The sequence below is a fragment of the Nycticebus coucang genome, chromosome 11 (genome assembly GCF_027406575.1).
Source record: "Nycticebus coucang isolate mNycCou1 chromosome 11, mNycCou1.pri, whole genome shotgun sequence".
NCBI classification, from domain to species: domain Eukaryota; kingdom Metazoa; phylum Chordata; class Mammalia; order Primates; family Lorisidae; genus Nycticebus; species Nycticebus coucang.
Window position 1 is genome coordinate 74,905,864 of NC_069790.1, and position 16,270 is coordinate 74,922,133.

General features: G+C 38.7%; 1 protein-coding gene across 5 annotated transcripts in view; it reads right to left on the reverse strand.

Annotated features, from left to right (window-relative positions):
* Positions 1-3,527: 3,527 nt before the first annotated feature.
* Positions 3,528-16,270, reverse strand: part of NAPEPLD (N-acyl phosphatidylethanolamine phospholipase D) — a 43,206-nt gene continuing 30,463 nt past the window's right edge. For all 5 annotated transcript variants that reach the window (XM_053608543.1, XM_053608542.1, XM_053608544.1 and 2 more), the window contains exons 4-5: positions 14,641-14,755; positions 3,528-3,721 (exon numbers count right to left, since the gene is read on the reverse strand). In XM_053608543.1, the coding sequence (XP_053464518.1) occupies positions 3,593-3,721; positions 14,641-14,755 (244 nt within the window). In that variant the 3' untranslated portion in view covers positions 3,528-3,592. The remainder of the gene's footprint in view (positions 3,722-14,640; positions 14,756-16,270) is intronic.

Below are 16,270 nucleotides of genomic sequence, written 5' to 3' on the forward strand. Positions count from 1 at the left end.
GTACACCTTCTTCTATTGTTTGAATTTACTATAAGCCTAAATTGTATAATTTTTTAAATAAAGAGAAAAAAATCACAGTTAGACTTTCTCCCTTTAATCTGTAGTATTTTATTCATTTTTCATTTACTTGACTAAAATTACAGTATTATAAAATTTAAGTTTTTATTCTATAAGCTACTATAACAATTTGATAGATCTGTATTAGCCAGGTTTTACTGTATTTAAGTTCATAACCCCCAAAGTGCTTACCATTAAATCAATATGCAAACAGAGACTTTACTACTCATGTATTTAAGGCAAAGCTTTGAGTACTTTAAATATCATTTGTCAATAATATGGATAAAAGACCAGTTCCATAGAAAGGAGGTCAAAAATCCTCAAACAGAAATGTGGTTCTCAAATTTGTCCTGATAAGGAAATCAAACTTGGAAGGAATATTTTTACAGTAGAAAAAGTATCCAGTATAAAATGAAAAATGGAATTGCCCAGTGGGCTAGAATAATAATTGGTGACATGAACATAAGAATTTCCCCAAAAGGCACATTTCTTTTTTTTTTTTTTGCAGTTTTGTCTGGGGCTGAGTTTGAACCCACCACCTCCAGCATATGGGGCCAGCACCCCACTCCTTTGAGCAACAGGCGCTGCCCAGGCACATTTCTTTGTAACAGTTTTTTAAATCTGCCTACTTAATGAAAGTATTCAGAGTATAACGCATTAAAAACTAGGATTTATTTTCAGTGTGCTTTAGTAGAGGTGGATTCTAAAACTCCCATCTCTTCTATTATTAGTTTGAACAAATAATCACACTCACTAGAGATTGAGTCTAAAATGTCAAAACGCTAGAGAAAAATAGGAGTAATTTTTAACTATCCAGAAAGAAAATGCACAGACACATGTTTACCTATATAGGCCATATCTTGGTTTTATTAGGAGAGATGTCTCCTAATTGATGACATACCCTCTTGGGCAGTGAGGCATAGCAAAGTATTCCTCAGTTACCATAAGCAGCTTCAATAAAATCTTAAATGTTAGTATGGACACTCACAAGGAAACTAACTTAGAGGATTAGATCAATTAAAAGAGAACTGCAGTGTGGCTCACACCTGTATTTACAACACTTTGGGAGGCCAGGTGGGAAATCACTTGAGCCCAGCCTAGGTAACATGGTGAGACCCTGTCTCTACAAAAAGTAAAAAGTTCAAAAAAACTCAAATTCAGATTAGATTGAATTAAATTGAGAGAAGTGAATGGATCTGTCTTAATTTTCAGAATGTTTACTTTGCACATATACCCTTCAAAATGTAGGTAAGTGAAAAATAAAGCAGAAACCACTCAATAGGGTGAGAGTCTACAGGGAACAATAAAGTTTGGTGTACTTAATGAATAAAGTGTAGAAAGAATATGAATGAATGTAGTAAAAAATACAGCTGGTGAGGAGGTCTAGAAAAATGAGGCAGGCCAGACGAGTGGAACTACTAAGAGAACACAATGATTAAAGTGCTTAGAGACCCTCAGTTAAACAGCATATGTGAATGTAAAAATACTGTTAAGGCCGTTCATAGGGAAGAAACACTTAAGCAAGATACACTTGGCTTGCTGTATGGAGTAGAGGTAAGAGATGAATTTTCAGTTCAGCATGCAGCAGCAAGGAAGATGAGCCTTGACTAATTAGTGCAACACTCCTCAAAGCTAACCCACCATAAACCAAACACCTTGATTCACGTCTGTTTAGAGTAGAAAATTATGCTTGTTCAGTTTTTCCACAAAAATTTAACTTTATGGGGGAATTTTTTGTGCTTTAGTGCCCCAAATTATTATACATTGCATATATATTTCCCCTTGAGTCACATCTTTGTTGATAAAAATACTAAATTTTGATAAAGATCGTTTATTTTGGTTATTATTCTCCAAATTTACAAAATGACCGAGATAAAGTTGTTAGTTTTCAATGCTTACTGTCCTCATATGTTTACATCTGCAAAAGGAATAATACATTACCAAAAGCATTTTCAGCTTTTGAATGTACCCATTTACATTAGGCAGTGGTATCTTAAGAAATCATTTTCTCCCTTATAATTCCAAAGTGTGTTTAAAAACTCAATTTACTATTTAGCCTACACATTTTTTGGAGGTAGGTCAAAATTATCCTCTTGCTGCAGGTGAGGAAACTGAGGCACAATGAGCATCAGGGACTTGTTTCAGGTTACACAGAAAATCCATGATTCAGATTTACTGGCTAACATTTGGCATACACATACATATGGGCAAAAAATTACAGAACACTGCCTGAGTGGCATTTGGTACAGAAACCTATTTTGATTATTTTGTGTGAAAATAGTACTGAGACTATGGATCAGGAACATTAGGGCCTCCAATGGGATCTAATCCAGCTTCCTCACTTAGGAAGGTTCAGAGTAATCAGGTGAACACAAACCCCTTACCAGGACTAAATCTTAGGCCAGCTGACTCCCAGAATCACCTTTTTTTTTTTTTAAACTGGTTTTTCAGCCTGGCTTAATAAAAGGTAGACTCATGCTTAGCAGTCATTTAATATAAAAATACAAGACATCTGAATCATGTAAAGCATAAAATACTTATAAATCTTATTGATAAAGTTAGAGCTAAGAGACCAGAAAAAAAGTAAGTGTACAGAAAATAAAATTTAATTCAAAGTATATGGTCTATTAACATTTAATATCTACACTTAGATCTCTTTAAAATGTTTCATTATAGCTATATTTGTGCTTAGCAGAAGATGCGACTTTTAGATTTAAAATAGAAAATTGCATAAATCATATTCTTAAACTACACTCTTTCTCCTCTGACCAAATCAGAGGGCTTTTGGTTTGGAACCTGTAGATGTGCAATAGAATATACTGTTCCCCCTTTTAAAAATGTTATCTCTACAGTGGTCATGGCTGCATTAATGCCAATGAACTGTACACTTAAAAATAGTTAAAATGGTAAATTTTATGTTATGTATATTTTACCACAAAAAAGTCTTTAAAAATGATAACTTAGCCCAAACCCCTATGTTTTTATGCTTACCAAATCACATTTTCAACATTTGGCATATAAGGTTATCTCGACAGAGCAACAACTGCTACATTAATACGCATATGGAAGTCAATTTCATCATTTACTATAATGCGAATATAAGAAAGCTATTTGTATGTGTAGGCCTCTGGAAAAAAATCCTAGGTGAGTAGACAACCTTGACCCACCTTGTAGAAGGTCCTAAAGGATAGAACAGACAAATGAATCTTTACTATCCATTTTTCACCACCTTGGAAAATTCTACCAGCACAAAAGTAGAATGCTTTAGTAAAAAAGTTCCTACTGCAATGCTTATACCATGATACAAGAATTAAAATTCACATCAGCCAATTCATTATTTAACCCATCCCTGAAGCCTTTTTTCACAGCTTACATGAGATGGCAATCATACTGGTAAGCACATTATTACACAAAACGTAAAACAAACTTGCAGAACAAATTTAAAAAATCATAATATTCATGAATTTCTCAGTCTTTTCATTTTTAAATTTATATCAAATGATGCCTTTTTCACTAAAAGCACCTGTGTTCACATTTATTCAAAGTTTTCATCATCTGTATTTAGGTATCTTGACTCTCCATGCTTCAAAACAAAAAAATCTTCAGTCTTAAGTCCATATCTTTCTAAAGCTTCGCTCAGTTTCACTGGAGGCTCTAAGTAATGCTGGCAAAGGGCAGAGAGGAGAAAAATGGAAAAAGATTAACAAATATGTATATTTGGGGAATATTTCAAATAAGAGTTCAAACTAAAATAACCAACAGATGCCTAGTTAAAATAATGCCTTTTTTAAAATTGAAGCCTTAGGAAATGAGTCTATACATTTTCTAATACAATTTGAGTCATTAATTCAACAGAAATATTTACTGGTGGATAAAAATCAGTCTATGCCAACACTATGTATACCAAATTTGGGTACCATCTTAGTTTGAACATTGTTGGACTGCATTAAATTTGACCACTATTTCACTATATGAAATTCTGATATAAATCAAGTCCATGCCAAAGATGACATTAGAGAATTAAACATTACCAACATTTCAAAAATTGCCTGATTGTGTATGTGTGTTTGTGAGTGTGTAAAGAAATGCTAGAACAAATATTTGAAACTTAAGAAGGGTTATTAGCAAAACCTCTAGCCCAGTGGTTCTCAACCTGTGGGTTGTGACCCCCTAATGAAAATACATCACACATTAGGAAGGTTGAGAACCACTGCTCTAGTCAAACACAGAAACCATATTCTACAGAGTGAAAGTGGATCCTAGAAAATACAGCTTTGACAGGTAGAGTTTCCATATTTCCCTTTTCCTCACCTTTTCATAGCTCAATAAAAAGGGACAACACAAAGATTTCACAATGTTTCACCCACTCAAATGTTTTCCAAATACACTGACACCACATGAATATGAAATAAAGATATACCTTTTAATTTCTTAATAACTATTAATGAATGGATAAACCATTTCATCAGTTCTTTCCTTTACATTGTATAGAAGTTACTTTTTCTTTATTCAACGGGTTTTACCAAATTTTAAAGTAGATGTAAAATGCAGAAAGAAGTACAAATAAGGAATAAAAATCAAACTATCTTTAATTACTGGGAGGGAAGTCTGCCTCTGCTCAAGCAACAAGTATTCTTTTGAGAACCTACAAAACATGGTAGGCTAGTGAAGGAAACAAAAATCCTTGCCTTCATGGAGCTTATATTCTAACATGGAAATAGATACGAAACAAATAAATAAAAAATAGTATCTGAGTGACTGATAGTTCTGGGGAGAACAAAGGTGGAGGACGCTAAGTACAACAGATTGACAATCTAAGAAGCCTCCAAAAAGGTGGTATTTAACAAAGACCTGATAAAACGTTGCATTGGGCACTTTAGAAAACTATGAAAGCTGAGGCTTTGATGCCAAGTGTAATAGGAAGCTACCAAATTACAGTGGCAGAGGAGTATCATGCTCTGCTTCAAGCTATAACGTCACTACTCAGAGGTCCTCAAACTTTTTAAACGGGACAGTTCATTGTCCCTCAGAACGCTGGAGGGCCAGACCATAGTTTAAAAAAAACTATGAACAAATTCCTATGCACACTGCACATATCTTATTTTGAAGTAAAAAAACAAAATGGGAACAAATACAATCACACTGCCTCATGTGGCCCACGGGACGTAGTTTGAGGACCCCTGTGAGGAAAATGGTAACAGAGAAGGTGGTAAGAAGTGGTCAAATTCTGAATATGATCTAAAGGTTGAGTGTGGGGGGAGGGAAGGGATGGGGGGGTGACTGGATAGATAATATGAGAGAAAGAGGAATCAAGATTTTGGTCTAGAGCCAGAGGAAGACCCCGTCTCTAGTCCCAGCTACAGGAGGCTGAAGCAAGAGAATCTTTTGAGCCCAAGAGTTTGAGCTTACTGTGAGCTGTGATGCCAGGACACTTTACCATGGGGCAATAAAAATATGGAAATCCTATTGATACTGATTACCATGAAGGGAGCTGAACTGGAAGCAATCAAGACTGTGACTGTGGACAAGGAGTGGCAAGGCCACGCTTAGATGAAAGCAAGAGGCTCTGTGTGTCTGTTCTCTCAGGCGCCCGTGGAAGTCTGCGGCCTGTGAGGAGACCTCCTTGTCCTTCAAGGATCTCAGTAACTTCCAAATAGGCTGAATTGCTCTGTGATAAAAGGAAATCTGAGACGAGGTACCATATTCCATCCACGTTTAAGATCAAGAAGGTTCTGTCTGAGTATTTTTCAGAGACAGACTGAGGGACTGTGCTCCATTTTAATGGCCTTTTAATTTGAAAGTTAAACTCAATCCTTCTAATTGCTTGTAGGTATTGGACTATGTGAATATTTCCAATGGATAATGTGGAGAGTACAATTTATCACTGAAGGACTTGTCATTTTATCTTAGCTGAATCGGGTGCCAGTATATACAGTTTGTACTCCGTAGCACAGGTTGATTTATTATGGTCTGGACCCGTGGGTTTTAGAAGGGCTTACAAACAGCATTTTTCTTTGAAACTTTAGTAAAGCCAATTTTTTACCTCCTTGACTTTAAGGCTATAGTTTCTGGATCAAATAATTTAGAAAGTAAGAATTAAAAGCGGGGGTCAGTGGAGGCAGTGGTGATATAGGCAGCAGTGACAACCTGCGGCTGCAGCGAGAGAGCATCTGCCTTCTGGAGAACTGACAGACACGAAGGGTTCATCACAATGTGTCTTCCAGAAGCTGTGTTAAAGTTGAGGCGACCTAGGGTCTGATATCCCTCTGAAAGAAACATTGACCTGGCACCCCCCCGGACCTCCGTAAGAGCTGCACCTTGACCACAATCGGCTCCCACCCAGACCCCCGTAAGAGCTGCACTATGACCGCTGAACCGTGACCCGCGCCCGCCAGGCCTCTGCATGCCCTGACCAGGAACTACAGGAGCTGGGCAACCCAGCGTTCTCCCCTCTTTTACCTTCCCTGCCTCCACACCTGCCTGCTCATCTAGCCAGGGACTCTGGTAGCCGTTCCCAGGGAGCCCTCCCTGCCTCTGTGTGGAGCCCTTCTCCTGGCCAGAGACTGCTGGAGCCCTGGGCTCTCTGCACCAAAGTCACTGGGCACCAGGCACTCCCAGAAGCGTGTGCACCACCCCCCGCCCTGTTGCTAGATCCAGGTGTGTCACACTCCAGAGCTGCTTCTACAACCAGAGCTCCCTGGCTGGAGCAGCCCCAAACTACACAGGGTCACTCCCTACAAAGATCCAGCAACAATAGACTGATCCCGCTGGGGTCTAATCTTGGAGAGACACCTCCCCAACTCTGAGGACAGCCAGAGGCGATGGTGAAAAACAATCATGAGGCAAAATCAACAGAAAAACTCGGGCAATATGAATAATCAGAGTAGATCAATTCCCCCAAGGGTCAATGGAGCAGACACAGCACAAGATCCCATGCACAAACAAATAGCTGAGATGTGAGAAATCAAATTCAGAATCTGGATACCAAATAAGATCGAACTAGAATTCCTAGCATTAACCAAAAAGATATCTCAAGAATTCAACGAATTCAAAGACCAAATGACCAAAGATTTTGACACATTGAGACAAGAAGTTGCAGCCCTCAAAGATCTGAAAAACACAGTAGAATCTTTCAGTAACAGAATGGAGCAAGCAGAAGAAAGAATTTCCGACATTGAAGACAAAGCTTTCGAACACTCCAAAACTCTCAAAGAGGCAGAGAAATAGAGGTAAAAACAGATCACTCTCTCAGAGAGCTCTGGGATAATTCAAAGAAAATCAATATTCGTCTTATAGGGATCCCCGAAAGCGACGAAGTGGCATCACAAGACACAGAGTCTCTTCTCCATGAGATTATGAAGGAGAACTTTCCAGACATGCCAAGATATTCTGAAATTCAGATAGCAGACAGTTTCAGAACTCCAGAATGACTTAACCCAAATAAGACATCCCCCAGACACATCATAATCAATTTCACTAAAGTTAATGTGAAGGAGAAAATTCTGAAAGCAACCAGACGAAAGAAAACCATCACCTACAAGGGGAAGAATATTAGAATAACTGCAGATCTCTCTGCTGAAACCTTTAAAGCTAGAAGAGGATGGTAATCAAATTTTAATCTCCTAAAACAAAATAACTTTCAACCGAGGATCCTGTACCCAGCTAAACTGAGTTTCATTTATGACAGAGAAATTAAATACTTTAACGACATTCACATGTTGAAGAAATTTGCCATAACTAAACCAGCTCTCCAGGATATTCTCAGACCTATCCTTCATAAAGACCAGCATAACCCTCCACCACAAAAGTAAACCCACCCAGAAAATGTTGATCAAATTCCAACTTCTACATTCACAAAGGGATTAAAAATGTCCACCAGACTCTCGAAAGGCTTATCAATATTCTCAATTAATGTGAATTGTTTAAATTGTCCTCTAAAGAGGCACAGGTTGGCTGACTGGATACAAAAACTCAAGCCAGATATATGCTGCATACAAGAATCTCATCTTACATTAAAAGACAAATATAGACTCAAGGTGAAGGAATGGTCATCTATACTCCAGGCAAATGGAAAGCAGAAAAAAGCAGGCGCTGCAATCCTGTTCGCAGACGCAATAGGCTTAAAACCAACCAAAATAAGGAAGGATAAGGATGGACACTTCATATTTGTTAAAGGTAATACTCAATATGATGAGATTTCAATTATTCATATTTATGCACCCAACCAGAATGCACCTAAATTTATAAGAGAAACTCTAACAGACATGAGCAACTTGATTTCTTCCAGTTCCATAGTAGTTGGAGATTTTAACACCCCTTTAGCAGTGCTGGATAGATCCTCCAAAAAGAAGCTAAGCAAAGAAATCTTAGATTTGAACTTAACCATTCAACATCTACAGAACATTTCATCCTAAAAAAAATGAATACATTATTGTACCTTCAATGAATCCCCAACAATAAAAAAAAAAAAAAATGAATACACATTCTTCTCATCAGCCCACAGAACATACTCCAAAATCGACCACATCCTAGCCCACAAATCTAACCTCAGCAAATTTTAAAAAATAGAAATTATTCCTTGCATCTTCTCAGACCATCATGGAATAAAAGTTGAACTCAATAACAACAGGAATCTGCATACCCACACAAAAACATGAAAGCTAAAGAACCTATGCTGAAGGATAGATGGGTTATAGATGAGATTAAGAAGGAAATTACCAAATATTTGAAACAAAATAACAATGAAGACACGAATTATCAGAACCTCTGGGATACTGCAAAGGCAGTCCAAAGAGGGAAATTTATAGCACTGCAAGCCTTCCTCAAGAATACAGAAAGAGAGAAAGTTAACTTAATGGGACATCTCAAGCAACTGGAGAAGGAAGAACATTCCAACCCCAAACCCAGCAGAAGAAAAGAAATAACCCAAATCAGAGCAGAATTAAATGAAATTGAAAACAAAACACACAACAGATCAATAAATCCAAAAGTTGGTTTTTTTAAAAGATCAATAAAATAGATAAACCTTTGGCTAACCTAACCAGGAAAAAAAAGAGTAAAATCCCTAATTTCATCAATCAGAAATGGTAATGATGAAATAACAACAGACCCCTCAGAAATTCAAAAAATCCTTAATGAATACTACAGGAAACTCTACTGTCAAAAATATGAAAATGAGAAAGAAATTGACCAATACCAGGAAGTACACCACCTACCAAGACTTAGCCAGAACAAAGTGGAAATGTTGAACAGGCCCATATCAAGTTCTGAAATAGCATCAACTATACAAAATCTCCCTAAAAAGAAAAGCCCAGGACCAGATGGCTTTACGTCAGAATTCTACCAAACCTTTAAAGAAGAACTAGTACCTATGTTACTAAACCTCTTCCAAAATATAGAAAAAGAAGGAATATTACCCAACACATTCTATGAAGCAAATATCACCTTGATACCCAAACCAGGGAAAGACCCAACAAGCATAGAAAATTATAGACCAATATCACTAATGAATATTGATGCAAAAATACTCAATAAGATCCTAACGAACAGAATCCAACAACACATCAAAAAAATTATACACCATGACCAAGTGGGATTTATCCCAGGGTCTCAAGGCTGGTTCAATATACGTAAATCTATAAATGTAATTCAGCACATAAACAAACTAACAAATAAAGACCATATGATTCTCTCAGTTGACACAGAAAAAGCTTTTGATAACATCCAGCATCCCTTCATGATTAGAACACTTAAGAAAATTGGTATAGAAGAGACATTTCTTAAACTGATAGAGGCCATCTACAGCAAACCCACAGCCAATATCGTATTGAATGGAGTTAAATTGAAATCATTTCCACTTAGATCAGGAACCAGGCAAGGTTGCCCATTGTCTCCATTGCTCTTTAACATTGTAATGGAAGTTCTAGCCATTGCAATTAGGAAAGAAAAGGCGATCAAGGGTATCCACATAGGGTCAGAAGAGATCAAACTTTCACTCTTCACAGATGATATGATCGTATATCTGGAAAACACTAGGGATTCTACTACAAAACTTTTAGAAGTGATCAAGGAATACAGCAGTGTCTCAGGCTACAAAATCAACACCCATAAATCTGTAGCCTTTATGTATACCCACAGTAACCAAGCTGAAAAAACAGTCAAGGACTCTATTCCTTTCACAGTACTGCCAAATAAGATGAAATATTTGGGAGTATACCTAACAAAGGACGTGAAAGATCTCTACAAAGATAACTATGAAACTTTAAGAAAAGAAATAGCTGAAGATGTTAACAAATGGAAAAACATACCATGCTCATGGCTGGGAAGAATCAACATTGTTAAAATGTCTATACTACCCAAAGCAATATATAATTTTAATGCAATTCCTATTAAAGCTCCATTGTCATATTTTAAAGATCTTGAAAAAATAATACTTCGTTTATATGGAATCAGAAAAAACCTCCAATAGCCAAAACATTAATCAGCAATAAAAACAAAGCTGGAGGAATCACGCTACCAGACCTGAGACTGTACTATAAATCGATAGTGATCAAAACAGCATGGTACTGGCACAAAAACAGAGAAGTAGATGTCTGGAACAGAATAGAGAACCAAGAGATGAATCCAGCTACTTACCGTTATTTAATCTTTGACAAGCCAATTAAAAACATTCAGTGGGGAACAAATTCCCTATTTAACAAATGGTGCTGGATGAACTGGCTGGCAATATGTAAAAGACTGAAACTGGACCCACACTTACACCATTAACTAAGATAGACTCTCACTGAATAAAAGATTTAAACTTAAGACATGAAACTACAAAAATACTTGAGGAAAGTGCAGGGAAAACCCTTGAAGGAATCGGCCTAGGTGAATATTTTATGAGGAGGACTCCCCAGGCAATAAACCAGTACCAAAAATACATTACTGGGACCTGATCAGACTAAAAAGCTTCTGCACAGCCAAGAACATAGTAAGTAAAGCAAGCAGACAACCCTCAGAATGGGAAAAAATATTTGCAGGTTATAACTCCAATAAAGTCTAATAACCAGAATCCACAGAGAACTCAAACGTATTAGCAAGAAAAGAACACGTGACCCCATCTCAGGGTGGGTAAGGGACTTAAAGAGAAACTTCTCTAAAGAAGACAGACGCACGATCTACAAACACATGAAAAAAAGCTCATCATCCTTAATCATCAGAGAAATGCAAATCAAAACTACTTTGAGATATCACCTAACCCCAGTAAGAGTAGCCCACATAACAAAATCCCAAAACCAGAGATGTTGGCTTGGATGTGGAGAAAAGGGCACACTTCTACACTGCTGGTGGGAATGCACACTAATACGTTCCTTCTGGAAGGATGTTTGGAGAATACTTAGAGACCTAAAAATACACCTGCCATTCGATCCTATAATTCCTTTACTAGGTTTATACCCTGAAGACCAAAAATCACAATATAACAAAGACATCTGTACCAGAATGTTTATTGCAGCCCAATTCATAATTGCTAAGTCATGGAAGAAGCCCAAGTGCCCATCGACCCACGAATGGACTAGCAAATTGTGGTACATGTATACCATGGAATATTATGCAGCCTTAAAGGAAGATGGAGACTTTACCTCTTTCTTTTTTTTTTTTGTGGTTTTTTTGGCCAGGGCTGGGTTTGAACCCGCCACCTCCGTCATATGGGACCGGCGCCCTACTCCTTGAGCCACAGGCGCCGCCCAACTTTACCTCTTTCATGTTTACATGGATGGAGATGGAACATATTCTTCTTAGTAAAGTATTTCAGGAATGGAAGAAAAAGTATCCAATGTACTCAGCCCTACTATGAAGCTAATTTATAGCTTTCACATGAAGGCTATAACCCAACTACAGCACAAGAATATGGGAAAAGGGCCAAGGAAGGGGAAGGGAGGGGGGAGGTTAGGGTGGAAGGAGGGTAATGGGTGGGGCCACGCCTATGGTGCATCTTAGAATGCATACAGGCGAAACTTACTAAATGCAGAATACAAATGTCTGCATACAATAACTAAGAAAATGCCATAAAGGCTATGTTGAACAGTTTGATGAGAATATTTCAGATTGCATATGAAACCAGCACATTGTACTCCTTAATTGCACTAATGTATACAGCTATGATTTAACAATTAAAAAAAAAAGATTTTGGCCTAAGTAACTGGAAAGAGGGAGCTGCTGCTCCTTACTAAGATGTATAAGAACTAAGTTTGAGGAAAGATGAGGAAGTTGGATTTCAGACTTTGGTTCCAGGTACTTAATAGACATACAAATGGAGATGTCAAGTAGACAGCTGGATATACGTAGTATAAGTGTGGATCATAGGGGGTAGAAACATCTAACTTAGAGAGATACAGAAGCTAGATCGTATTTAAGGCCATTAGACCAAGCCAGGCACAGTGACCTGTAATCCTAGCACTCTGGGAGGCTGCGGAGGGTGGATTGCTTGAGCTCAGCAGTTTGAGACCAGTCTGAGCAAAACCAAGACCCCATCTCTACTAAAAATAGAAAAACTACCTAGGCATTGTGGTGGACACCTCCAAGCTACTCAGGAGGCTTAGGCAAGAGAATCATTTGAGCCCAAGAATGTGATGTTGCTGTAAGCTATATGCCACGGCACTCAACTTCAGGGCGACAGAATCAAACTCTATCTCAAAAAAAAAGAAAGCTTTTATGTAAAAAGTTGTAAAGTGTTTAGAAACCATAGGTTACTTGTCCTCTCTGAAAATTCTATCTACTTTATAATTTAACAAACTTAGTTATTTGACTAATATCAAAATGTAAACAAATTCCAAATTTGGAAGGCTAAATGAGTTTTTATTACATGACTCATTAAGAAATAAAGATGGAAGTTAGATTTGTAACATGAATAATTCTTTCTTTTCTTTTTTTTTTTTTTTGAGGCAGAGTCTCACTCTGTTACCCAGGCTAGGGTCTAGTGACATCAGCTTAGCTCACAGCAACCTCAGATTCCTGCGTTCATGTGATCCTCTTGCCTGAGCCTCTGGAGTAGCTGGGACTATAGGCACCTGCCACAATGCCCTGCTGGTTTTTCTATTTTCAGTAGAGACAGGGTCTCGCTCTTTGCTCAGGCTGGTCTCAAACTCCTGAGCTCAAGTGATCCACCACCCTCAGCCTCCCAGACTGCTAGGATTACAGGCATGAGCCACTGTGCCTGGCCAGGAATAATTCTTAAAAGATAAATAATACAATAATTCTTGAAGATAGGTTTCTTTTCTCATCTCAGTAAAGAGCATAACTGTCTACCCAAGTACTCAAGCTAAAAAGCTAAGAGTCAACCTTGACTCCTTTCTTTGTATAGGTTTAGTAAAGTACTATTACTTCATCTAAGTCACTGATTCGTATACCACACACACACATGTGGAAGACACCACAAATGGCAACGAAGCCAAGTTCTAACTATCCATTTCTAAATTTTGCTTAGGGCAGGCCCTGGACCCAGTAAAGGAGAGATAGGTTTTTTATATTATCTCTTCTTGTCCTCTGAGTGATCCCAGAACCCTGGCTTATAATAGAGTTCTAGGGTCCAGCTCCTCTAAGGAATAATCAGGTCTTCTGTTTTAGTCTAGCTATAAAACCACACTTATCCCATTGCCTGACACATAGTAGACACCAAATCACATAGTAGACACCCAATCACCATATTTCTAGAAAGTTCCACACTGTCCAGCCTTACTTCTCCCACTGCCCTCCATGCACTCCATTCTCCTACTGAACTGACGAACTGACTCCTCACTGTTCCCCATGCTTAACTGCCTCCAATCCTATGCTCTGCCTTTTCCTCTTCTGGAATGTCAGAGCCAAGTTCAAATGTCACTAGTTCCATGAAGTTCCCCCTGATGCCTCCCTTAAGTGACTATTTCATCTGTCCCACATTACAGCACTTCCCCCTTCCAACATCTTATCACATATGTCCTTTCACCTTCCGCTAGAACGAGAACCTGTCTGAGGGGTCAGACATGATAGCTCATTTTTCTATCCCCCAGACCACACATACAGATTGTTGGTTATCCAAACACATGCTTCATTAACTATAGAAAAAAGCCAAAAGGGCTCTGCGCCTGTAGCTCAAGCTGCTAAGGCGCCAGCCACATACACCACAGCTGGTGGGTTCGAATCCAGCCTGGGCCTGCCAAACAACAAAGACAACTACAACCAAAAAATAGCCAGGCATTGTGGCAGGCACCAGTAGTCCCAGCTACTTGGGAGGCTGAGGCAAGAGAATCACTTAAGTCCAGGAGTTGGAGGTTGCTGTGAGCTGTGATGCCACAGCACTCTACCCAGCTTGAGGCTTTGTCTCAAAAAAAGAAAAGAAAAACACACAATGGGGCTTTTTCACTGTGTATAAATATTGTTTTACTAATTATCATGACTTACCATGCTAATTTATATGATGACATGATGCCTGGACATGGTATGATTCTACAGTCTGATCTTTGAAAACACCACTAGGGGACAGTACTGCCTGAATCCTATCATTGGTCAGACACATAGTCACAGTTATTTTTATCACAACCAAACTCACCTCATATGCAAACTCACCTCATATGCCAAGGAAAATGTTCCCCAATGAATTGCCACAGATTTCTTTGTTTGGACATCAATGTGAATCCTTACAGCTTCTTCTGGGTCTACGTGCTGGTATTTCATAAACCACCTGATGAAACACAGCCATTAATTACTTTTGCCCATTGAAACATATACTAAATTCTAATTACTGGCTCGAAACCTACAGCTCAGTGGCTAGGGTGCCAGCCACGTACACCAGGGCTGACAGGTTGGAACCCAGCCTGGGCCTGCCAAATAATAATGACAACTATAACAACAAAAAAAATAGCCGCATGTTGTGGTGGGCACCTGTAGTCCCAGCTACTTGGGAGGCTGAGGCAAGAAAATCGCTTACGCCCAAGAGGTTGAGGTTGCTGTGAGCTATGACACCACAGCACTCTACCAAGGGCCGACATAATGAGAGAGAGAGAGAAGAAAGAAAGTTAAGAAAGGGAAGGAAGGAGAGAGAGAGGTGAGAGAGAGAAAGAAAGATTCTAATTACTGCTTCATTTAATCAATCTTTAAGATATTCCACAGGAATATAGATGTTTGAGAAATAACAAGCAGCTCAGTGTGGTTATTTTCACTCCACCTCCCTTTTCCTCCATTTGACTTTGAATCAGCACAGCTAAGAATGAAGTTATTTTCCCAAAAGAAAGAGCAGCATGCAATAGTGGTCCTTTCAACCACTTTTCAGCCACTAAACTCACATTAGGCTCATCTAGACACTCAGTGATTCTGATTTAATTATTCTGGGGTGGGATCTGAGCACTGGCATTTTATAAAGTGAGTCATAGTACAGAACCCTGGTTGGAACATAAGTAATGCTGGGGAGGATGAGCCAGAAACCAAGGCTGGACAGCAGGACAAAGTGAGATTAGAAAAATTAAACACATTCTACATAGCAATTAAGTTCCAGGCTGGGCGTGGTCACTCATGCCTATAATCCCAGCACTCTGGGAGGCCAAGGAGGGTGGATCACCTAAACTCAGAGTTTCCAGACCAGCCTGAGCAAGAGACTCCATCTCTAAAAAAATGAAAAATAGCCAGGCATTATGGTGGGTGCCTATAGTCCCAGCTCAGGGAGGCAGAGACAAGAGAATGGCTTAAGCCCAAGAGTTTGAGGGTGCTGTGAACTGTGATACCATGGTACTCTACCAAGGGCAACAAGTGAGACTTCTCAAAAAAAAGAAAAGAAAAGAAATAAGTCCCAACAGGCAAAAGTATCTCCCGTTAATTTACTTTTCTGCTGAAAAAAAAATAACAAGAAAAATTTGCTATACAATAAATAAATCTAATCTCAAAACTCTCCTCCAAAGGACAAAATTTTGTTTCATGTAAAATTTGATTTTATTGATGATTTATCTGAAGATGACTTATCATTAATTTAAGAAGGAGGTATTTTGGGCAGTACCTGGAGCCCAGTGGGTAGGGCGCCAGCCACATACACTGAGGCTGCTGGGTTCGAACCGGGCCTGGGCCAGCTAAAACAACAATGAGAACTACAACAAAAAAAAGCCAGGCATTGTCCTGGGTGCCTATAATCCCAAGTACTTGGGAGGCTGAGGCAAGAGAATTGCTGAAGCCCAAGAGTTGGAGGTTGCTATGGGCTGTGATGCCATGG